Consider the following 10,000-nt stretch of genomic DNA (forward strand, 5'->3'; position numbering starts at 1 on the left):
ATGAAGGTGGTGGAGACCACCAACGAGGACTACCCCCACACCTTCCAGGTGTCCGGCAAAGAGCGCACGCTCGAGCTGCAGGCCAGCTCTGAGCAGGACAAGGAGGACTGGATCAAGGTAAAGACACACACACATGGACATATATGCACACACACATACACACAAATGTATGCACAAGCTCATGCTCTCACACATGTAAACACACATACAGTCACTACAACCCTGGTTTGTCAACAAGTGACTTTTTTCATATTGGGATACAAACAACTGCACGCACACATACTGTAAGTTGGTTCTTTGTCTTGTAGGCATTCCAGCAAACGATCGCTGTTTTCCAACAGAAGAATGAGACGTTTAAAACAGCATCTAAGGACATTGAGGAGGTTTCTGTGAGTCCCATATGCCCAAACACAAACATACACTCTTATCAAGAGTTCTTATCAAATTGTTATCTTTTTAACAAACAATGTTTTGCGATGCAAAAATTGGTCGCATTCATGTCTGGATTGATCGTGTGTGTGTGTGTGTGTGTGTTCAGACGGCTGAGTTGGGGAAGCGTGCCCCTCGCTGGATCAGGGATAATGAGGTGACCATGTGTATGAAGTGCAGAGAGCCGTTTAACGCTCTGACGCGGCGGCGACACCACTGCAGAGCCTGTGGCTTCGTGAGTCTAAACTACACTCACTTCATTCTCCCCACTGACACACATACTCACAGATTATCACTTTCTGTGAAGCGTAGACTTGTTATTGATGTCTGACCTGCATTAAACTTGCAGCTATACAATGAACAGTTCTAATATGCCCTAATATGCCCCAAAACTCACTCAACTAATGATCATACTTCCATGCTGTAAAATGTTTTTATATCCGACACTGTGTCTAGGGGCCCACTGTTGCCTTATTTTAAGATGTTGTTTTGGCTCCATTACACAGTCAGTGCTGACTTCCATTTGTCTATCAAGCTGTCCCTGTCACGGGATCTGACCAGTGACCAATCATGTTGTCATCTTGTTTGCTTCAGGTGGTCTGCTGGAAATGTTCGGAGTACAAGGCGCCTCTGGAGTATGACGCAAACAAGATTAACAAGGTGTGCAAGGACTGCTTTTCCATCCTCACTGGTCACTCAGAGGAGAAGGAGGGCAAGAAGAAGGGCATCCTAGAGGTGAGAGATGGAGAGATGGAGAGATGGAGGAGAAGTCTCCCCTTGTCTTTTTTGTGCTCTTACATGATGTGTTAAGCTTTGAACTGCAGGCATCATACATTTGCTAGGCAAGCGTGAAAATGAAATTGTTCTGAATGTAATCTGACTGAGAGACCATTCCAAAAAAACTATGAACCGCAGAAACGAAGGAAAGCAAAGCATTCTTGAGGGCAACAGGAGGAGTCGGTGACGGTAAGAACTACGGAATTATGGGATAGTGGAGGTTTTGGTGACTTGAGTGGGAAGACATTTTGAGCACACACTAACACACCAGGAAAGAGCTTCAGTTGGATTCCTTTGTAGACTTTCTCACTACCCCCTGAAACTTACACCTTACTGAGAACACATTGCACAGAGTGTGTGCTCGAAGTCTACATTCTCTCAAAACTTTTTTAAAAGACATTTATGAGGATGGTAGTGGGGATTCCCCCAAGTGTCCAGTCTGAGTGGTGGTCTTAAAGGTCTTCCATGGGAGGTGGCCTTAAGAACTCATCTTTTTTGTTTCTAATTTCCAACCAACTACTTTGTCACGTCTTTGCACAAGTGTGAAAGTCCTCACCTACATGATAGTGAAGTTCAAGTGTCTCTTGAGACAGCAAAATGGATGTGATGATCATAGCTATGATCAAACAATTTCAGTCATATCTGGAAAATAAACCAAGTGTGAAAAAAACAGGTACTAATTTTCCTTGTGCAAAGTCTGACAAAACGTTTTGGGGCAAGCAATCAATGTTTTAAGGCTAAATAAAATTCACAATATTTCCTTGCCAAATGTAGGCTATTTCTCAGCCCTCCAACTGATATGTCTGTCCAGTACTTCAGTCCCTCACTGTGTCCCCATCCTCTTTTTCTTACCCCAGATTGAGGCGGCGCAGTTCTCGGGCAGCAGCATCATGTGTGGCTTCCTGCAGTACTGTGAGAAGAATAAGCCCTGGCAGAAGGTGTGGTGTGTCATCCCAGAAAAAGAGGCGCTGGTGCTCTACCTGTACGGAGCACCACAGGTGAGTCCACACACACACACACACACACACACACACACACACACACACACGTCATCCCTAAGAAAGAGGCCCTGGTGCTCTACCCTATGGCAGAATGGCAGAAGAGAGTTTCATTAATAACGTAAAATGTTATGTTCTTATTTCTAATCTTCTAATCTTCATCTTTAATCTCCCTCTCTCCATCTCCAGGATGTGAAGGCCCAGTCCACCATTCCTCTGCTGGGGTACACCGTGGAGGACAACCCCAAGGCAGCCGACGCCCCTGCCAGCTTCCGCCTGTCCCAGTCCAAGTCGCTCCACTGCTTCTTCGCCGAGAATGAGGAAGTCAAGCAACGCTGGCTCAGGGTCATCCGCGTCGCTGTGACGGGGGAGGTACCCGAGTCGCCGCTGCACCACGGAGAAGCCACGCCTCCATCTACCGACTCTGCCAATCAGACGCAGCCCAATTCAGACAGCCTTTGAGGGAACTTTACACACATATGGGGATGCTCATAGGAGACCACCTTGGAACTCTCACAGCAGAGCATATGCATCTATGTGTATATATACTGTATATGTGTGTGTGTGTGTGCGCGCACAAACGCAAACATTGGCTGGATTCATATATAACTGCGCACACACACATGCAGAGACACATAATGAGCTTTGAAGTTTCCCGTAAATTAGAAGTTCAATCTGGCGAACTGGGCTCAGCCACAAAACACTAGAGGACTCGGCATACCACACAGCTGTCCACTCAAGGCCCGCCTCATTCTCTCTCCTTCTGGAAGGATCTGTGCTTTCCATACCACACACTCCCTCACCCTTGACATCTCCATGACCTTTGAACTCCCAACTGCATACACACAAGTGGATTATGGGATTGCTTATCAGCGTGTGTGTCGGTGACGCACTGGTTCCTCCTGCCGTGTACGAGTGGACTCACTGTGGTGACCAAGAGCTCCCACAGAGAGAGAGATAAAGAGAGAGAGAGACGTATGGGAAAGAGCTGTTCTGAAAACCTGTCTCTCTCGCCATGCGAAGTGCCAAACTAGCGCAGGCTAAGCGCCTGCCGTTTCTCTCGGAGCCCAACTGAATCCCGTTGTGAAAGACTCCAGTCCACGCTGGCCAGCTGTCTGTAGTAAATAACCCCCTGCCCCGTTACTCAAGAGTTTCCTGAGAAGCTTCAAACTCTTACCAGCATAGCAAAGGACAGCATGTCTCTCACCGTCCATCAGGACTCCAGAAGTGGCATCAACAACAATGTAACCAAAATCCCTTCAACCAGGGGACTAGTGGGGCCCAAACCCCTACTCTAAATCCTCCTCCCTTATTATATAAATCACTGGACCTGCTTTAGAAAGGAGTGTGTGTGTGTGGGGAGTGGGGCAGTTCCCGGCTTGCAAAGTCTGATGGGAAGTCAGCCATGTGGAGAAGTGTTACACACACACATGCGGCGGATGTGCCTCCTCTGAGGACAATTGACTAGCGTCAGGAGAATGATGTGACTGTTTCTGTACCTGCGCTTCCAAATGGCCAATGTGCGAATGTGAGATTCCTTGTGGGGGTTGTCCTCCTCCCAAGATGGCAATAGGCTCGGGAATGGGCCGCCTCAGATAAGGTCAATCTGGGTTAGATTCCTTGCAGAGCCTTGTGCCCACTCTTGCCAGCTGTATGATACTCAGTATTGCAGAAGATGTGTGTGGGGATGTTTGTGATTGTGAGTGAGAAACTTCCTGTAAATGTCTATCATATGTGTATACAGAGCACGTTTCTACTGACCATCCTTTTTATAGGCAACTGACCCCCCCCTCCTAAAACTGGGGTTAAGTACTGCTGAGGACACTTCCTGTGTTATTAAATAGGACTTCCTGTCGGCAGTCAGCACAATCAGACACACACGGGCTCGGTGGTGTGGAGAGAAAAATTTACTCTTTTTTTAAGTATTGTAATTAATGTATTATTTAAGATAATTTATAGAGGTATATTGTGCATGGTTTTAAAGAGTAGCACAACAATTTTAAAAAAGCAACAAACTGTTCTTTCATCTGTTATGACTCCATCCTTTTATTTTATGATTTCCCTACAAGTTATTTTTAGACTTTAGTAGCATATAGGCTTACATCCGCAGACTGATGAACATAATGTCTTCAATTGTGTCACGCAAATGAATTCCCCTTCCTATGAGTTCTCCTGTTCTGCTCGTTGGGCCTGAGACGTTTCTGTGATGGGGGGTTGAATGGGGACACAGACACAACCAACAACGAGTCAGCAGTTATCAGCAGAAAGCAATGAGAACAGACATTGCTTACGTTTGCTTTTGACATCCATTGGAGACTTTTTTGGAGACATATTTAGGGCAAGTGCTCCAAATACAGTCCACGTGTCTCTAAAAGAATCATTGTATTTTTTTATGGACTGTTGGATCAGAGAAGCCTATTAAGTTTATTGGGTCATTGCGAACAAACTGAATGAGGAGCATCTGAACACATGCTTCAAATAAGTTAATCCGAGACAGTTGTATTTCTGAATGAAATGCATCAAGTCATCTGCAATCTGGGCAAAGTGAAATGAAAAACATAATCCTGCGAGTTAATTTAACGTCCCCATAATTTTCTGCCCGCCGACCAATCTTTTGCACACAGACTTCACCTCACTTCATCTTTGTCTGTCTGTCCACCTGTCCTGTCAGGGGTGCAACAGCGCAATCGTTCAAATGTGAATGAATGTATCCCAGCAGGCCCTTAAGCCTCGCACGCGCCCCGCTGATACTGTGCCTAGGCTCTCCGACTGCATCTGGACGGAGTCGGATCAGAGCCAACTGCATTCCAGAATGTAGCACAGATAGCAGCGCGAACGTCAATGTCAAAGCTTAAAGGGATACCAGGCAAGCCTGATGCGTTTTCTCTACGAAGCTCCCCCTACCGTATGTACGTGTCGATACGTGTGCGAGCCCTCTCTGGCTTCGCCGGCTCTGCCATTATACACACGTTTGCAACAATCGCTAGCGTTTCGTTAGCCTGCCTCTGTGCTAGGGATGCAGGATGTAAACTGATCCTGCTTCTCGCGATGTCTGAGACTTTGTGAGACAGAAGGTCGGCGGGTAGGATACACCAACTTGCAAGTGGGATATTCTTCCTACAGGCAGTAGGGACGGGCGAGAGCCTTCATTCGCCCCGTAATGAGTCATTTAACCATATACTGACTTACGAAGATGATTAATTAACACGAAAACGTTGCCTGGTGTCTCTTTAAGATATCTACCCTAGCCATTAATGACTGTGTACCGTCAGTGTTAAGCAACTAGCTACGGCATTGACAGCACGATGTCAGCATAATGTTACAAGCTGTAGCGTTGATGACAATGCACTCTAAACATCAGGGTCCTACCTATAGCATCGCTGACTGCACATTGTGAGCCTAAGCTGTCTTCACTGGGCAGTGCGCACCCTGGTGATTACCTGTGACTGCACAGCTGTCAATGTAACTGAATGACTTTGGCTTCTGTTCCACCCTACTTCTGACAAAGTTGACAACAATGAAAAAAGAAATCAATGCACTTTACCCTTCTCTATAAAAGTGTACCTTGTAAAGAAATAAAAACAAGATTCAAGTATTATTCCATATACTGGTGTGTGTGTGAGTTTTTTGGTATGATTTTCGAGTAAACTGTTAAGTGTCTTGTATAGACTAGTGGGAACCTTGGATTAGAATATCACTCCAATGCATTTTAAATAAAGCAGTGAAGCTTTGAATCAATTTAGAAAATCCTTTTATTTGACATAATAGCAAAAAACAAACAAAAAGGGCAGTAAATAATGCACAATTCTAATATTTAGATACATCCAAAGCGAGAAAACCTTAGTAGTAGAAATTTCATGAGTGCTTTGTAAAAAGGCGTTAAAGGGAATAAGAGAAAGACCCGGAGAGTGTGTGTGTGTTAACTCTTGGTTTGCCGCACGAGGCCTCGGATCCTGCGTGTGAGGGCCTGGATGAAGGTGTATCGTGAGCGCCCTTTACTGTAGAGACCCTCCACTTCAAGGAGTTTCTTCTGCACATGCTCACTGAAGCTGCTGGCCACATCACTTTGGAGCTGCTCCCAGACACACACACACACACAGAATCAGAAGACACTGAAATTAGCAATCACAGCATAACCGGCATGTCTTGTAATAAGAGTAAGCACATACACACACACATGCAATACATTCATACAAAAAAATACACAATTAAGAAAATAACACAGAGAGGGTTATATTCTCAGAACTCACCTGTTCTAAATCCTGCTGACTAACTTGGGCCAGACCCAAACTACGACCACCTGTGGCACCTTGAGAGAGAGAGAGAGAGAGTGAGGGAGAGGTGCAACATGGAAGACATCTCAACATTCCATGAGCATAACATGATAAATAACATTCCCTCTGTTTTGCAGAGAGATATTTTCTCTCCTTCATTCTTTACATCATAATCAGAGTCTGATCTAGCGCTGCCCCTCACCTCTGTATCCTGGCAACAGGGAGTCTTTTGGGTCAGCTGGGGTGCAGTAGAGTAGGTAGTACTCCAGGTGGCGCCAGAGAACAAATAGGCACACTTCAATGATGTCTGGGAGAAGGAGCTGGTCAAGAAACAATAATAAAAACAGATCCAACACAAACACTACAACCTACTTTTCCACGTCACTACAACTACAGAACCCATAATCATGTCCCTTCAGTTCATCAATAAGCATGGTCATTTCAATAACTGACATTAGGCTGCAGCTTCCAAAGCTACATCAAATGGCTCACACTAATCAGGTAACAAGGATTTCCAACATATACAAATTTCTATCCCTATAAAGTTTTTATCAATCCATGTTATGGGAAGGCATGTACAGACAGTGTAGTCTGACCCAAACATAAGCCACGGAAGACGGCGGAAACAAAATCCCCTATTTGCAGTAAACGGTGCTGAAAGTGTAAACAGGGCAAACGTTGTTAGCTCCTCATAAATGGCTCAGGGTTAGGTGTACAGATCCACTACTAGATTCACTACTGGTCTTCTCAGTGCCAGGTTGTGTTTTGGCCAATCATGTACTCAATATAAAAGAGCACAGTTTAGACCCTAGAGAAAACAATCTTTTGATTGGCTATTTTAATACGGTTAGCTTTTATCCTGCGTCACTCAGTGGCAGCTTGTAAGAATATACCCAGGTTAGAGAGGTGCACTGAAATATCAAATGTATCCCTTGGCCAGTGTAATGTGGTCCATCTCTGGTGGTCAGTGAAGGGTTACGGGCTAGTCCCCAAATCCCCTGCCTGTTGTACACACTGCTGTAGAAAAGGTACAAAATATTCTGTAGCCTCGTAAATGGCTAAATGTACAGATCCACCACGAGTGTTATGTTGGGTCAGTGTGTGACGTGGAATGTGGCCTGTCTGGACAGAGCTGCAGTAGGATACAGGAGCAGAGAGCCATGAGCTTGGCTCGGTTGTTGATGAACTGCACCAGTCTGCGTTTGGCCAGCTGAGTCCTCTGCACCGATGGCAGCTTCTCCACCACCCCCGCGCCCGTCACTATAGCCTGGCACAGCTGAGACACACACACACACACACACACACACACACACACACACACGCAAGAACGCACGCAAGCACGCACGCACGCACGCACGCACGCACACACACACAGAGAGAATATGCAAAAATTACATGACACCATACTAACAGCATAGCTGTGTGTGTGTGTGCGCGTGTGTGTTCATACCTCCTTCAGCTCCTCTGGGGAGAGCTGCTCGAGGCCCTGCAGCTTGTTGAGACTTTGCTGATGGCTGTCATGGTAACGGAAGAAGTCTCCGGCGCTGGTCTTGAGCAGGTAGAGCACCAGCCCCAGACTGGGCACACGCGCATACGGGGCCGAGGGCACCGCCAGATCTGCAACCCAAACAACAGGAGTGTGTGTGTGAGACAGGGGACAGGGTAGGTGTGTGTGTGTGTGTGTGTGCGTGTGTACCTGTCCGTGTAGTGTCTCTGGCAGCTGGTTCGCTGGCTGTGGGGCTGAACAGGCAGATGCTGAACTGAGCATCAGAGGAGCTCTGCAGTAGCAGGGTCTGGCAGTACTCCATTATATTAGCACAGATCTGAGAGAGGGGGAGAGAGATGGAGAGAAACAGAGAGAGATGGATGAAGACAGAGATGGAAAAAGTGAGATGGAGAGAGACAGAGAGATGGAGAGGGACAGAGAGAGAGAGAGAGAGAGAGAGAGAGAGAGAGAGAGAGAGAGAGAGAGAGAGAGTGTGTAACAGAGAGCGAAGGAAAAATAAGACAAGGATGAGTAGAGGCAGAGAGAGTATTTTCAACACATGATGTCTGATGGCTCCAGGGGGCAGAGAACAGTGTGACGTGTGACAGAGGGGGAAATTGAAATCCACCTGTTGCATGGCAACCTCCAGCTCCTCTCGTCTGTCGGCAGGGTCGCCGGGGGCGATGCTTTCTTCCGCTTGCTTGAGGAGCCGCATGCGCTCGGTGCCGGCCAATCGGCCCAGCAGAGACAAACACTGACGCTGCAGACAGACAGACAGACAGACAGACAGACAGACAGACAGACAGACAGACAGACAGACAGACTTGTATTCAAACACACTGCCAGTGCAGAGATTCAGCATCTAGCAGAGCATTTTAGCTTGGGCCAGAGCCTAACAATCCAGCAGTTTAAAATACGTAAACATTTTTTAGTATGCATAAATGTGTTTCAGTGTCTCATATAATGGTTTAGAATCGCGACAGAATAAAAAACACAGCAGCACTCTCTCATCTCTGTCCATCTTTCTCTCACCTGGAACCTGCCCACGTGACCCTGGAATTCCATCAATGCAGTGCTGTTTATATCACCCATCTCCAAAGTACCTGTAACACACACACACACGGACGCACACGCACGCACACGCACACACGCACACACAAGCACACACATGTCACTGTAGATATGCACCTGTGTGAATGAGCTGGCACATAGCTGTGCTTGTGTGTGTGTGTGTGTGTGTGTGTGTGTGTGTGTGTGTGTGTGTGTGTGTGTGTGTGTGAGTACCTGGCAGTGCAGTCTTGCTGATGATGCCTGTGAGTAGACACAGCTCCTGTAGAGCCCCCAGGCTCATGTCCTGGCCACGGAGGATGGTCTGGATGGTGTCCGCATGCACTATTAACCACTGCAGCACCTACACACACACACACACACACACACACACACACACTGTTAATACACACAATATACTTCCACCCGAGGTTAAAAGACATGATTCACCCTTACTCAATTGAAAGGTACATTTTTACACTGAATCAAACACTGAACTGGAGGGAAAGTGTAGAAGCATAACAGAGGGTGTTTGAGTCTCTGATGCTACCTGTATATGTGTGTTGATGTGCCTGTGCCTGTGTGTGTGTGTGTGTGTGTGTGTGAAGGCTGTTTTCTGCTTCTACGTCGAATTGACGGCGTAGCCCCTCAGAGCCCTGTGCATCGCTGTGTATCCTCTCCAAGCACTTCACCGTTGCCTGGCGCTCACCTCCAAAACATTCTAACCGTGCGCCAGGGCGAAGCAGACCACAAGGACCATTATTGGTCAACTTGCCCTGTTTGTTGAGATCCGACTGCTTCAAGTAGCCTACTGTGTGGAGTAGCAACATGCTAGTTCACAGACAAACTCAGACATGTTTTGGTTACAATGATGGGGTTATCGATTGTAAATGGTCTATTTGTAACGTTTTGAAATTAACACTTCACCAGCAAGCAGTACTTTGTGGGCAGTTGTGGGAAAATTTGCTTGCTAACATAACATAAACTGG

General features: G+C 46.6%; 2 protein-coding genes across 11 annotated transcripts in view; one reads left to right on the plus strand and one right to left on the minus strand.

The window, feature by feature from the left end:
* Positions 1-5,183, plus strand: part of fgd4a (FYVE, RhoGEF and PH domain containing 4a) — a 67,688-nt gene extending 62,505 nt beyond the window's left edge. For 8 of the 9 annotated variants that reach the window (XM_048256892.1, XM_048256893.1, XM_048256899.1 and 5 more), the window contains exons 12-17: positions 1-117; positions 309-389; positions 539-664; positions 1,024-1,164; positions 2,064-2,204; positions 2,394-5,183. The exon at positions 1-117 is cut by the window's left edge and continues 87 nt beyond it. In XM_048256892.1, the coding sequence (XP_048112849.1) occupies positions 1-117; positions 309-389; positions 539-664; positions 1,024-1,164; positions 2,064-2,204; positions 2,394-2,666 (879 nt within the window). In that variant the 3' untranslated portion in view covers positions 2,667-5,183. Of the gene's footprint in view, positions 118-308; positions 390-538; positions 665-1,023; positions 1,165-1,344; positions 1,396-2,063; positions 2,205-2,393 lie in introns of those variants that run through there. The other variant, XM_048256900.1, reaches the window with a different exon arrangement.
* nup205 (nucleoporin 205) overlaps positions 1-10,000 on the minus strand; it is a 36,161-nt gene that overhangs the window by 5,470 nt on the left and 20,691 nt on the right. Inside the window, exons 34-42 of one of the 2 annotated variants that reach the window (XM_048256890.1) lie at positions 9,249-9,375; positions 8,997-9,067; positions 8,593-8,724; positions 8,175-8,301; positions 7,929-8,095; positions 7,625-7,754; positions 6,681-6,785; positions 6,455-6,513; positions 6,113-6,276 (exon numbers count right to left, since the gene is read on the minus strand). In XM_048256890.1, the coding sequence (XP_048112847.1) occupies positions 6,124-6,276; positions 6,455-6,513; positions 6,681-6,785; positions 7,625-7,754; positions 7,929-8,095; positions 8,175-8,301; positions 8,593-8,724; positions 8,997-9,067; positions 9,249-9,375 (1,071 nt within the window). In that variant the 3' untranslated portion in view covers positions 6,113-6,123. Of the gene's footprint in view, positions 1-5,938; positions 6,277-6,454; positions 6,514-6,680; positions 6,786-7,624; positions 7,755-7,928; positions 8,096-8,174; positions 8,302-8,592; positions 8,725-8,996; positions 9,068-9,248; positions 9,376-10,000 lie in introns of those variants that run through there. The other variant, XM_048256889.1, reaches the window with a different exon arrangement.

Source organism: Alosa alosa, chromosome 11 (assembly GCF_017589495.1).
Source record: "Alosa alosa isolate M-15738 ecotype Scorff River chromosome 11, AALO_Geno_1.1, whole genome shotgun sequence".
Lineage (NCBI taxonomy): Eukaryota > Metazoa > Chordata > Actinopteri > Clupeiformes > Clupeidae > Alosa > Alosa alosa.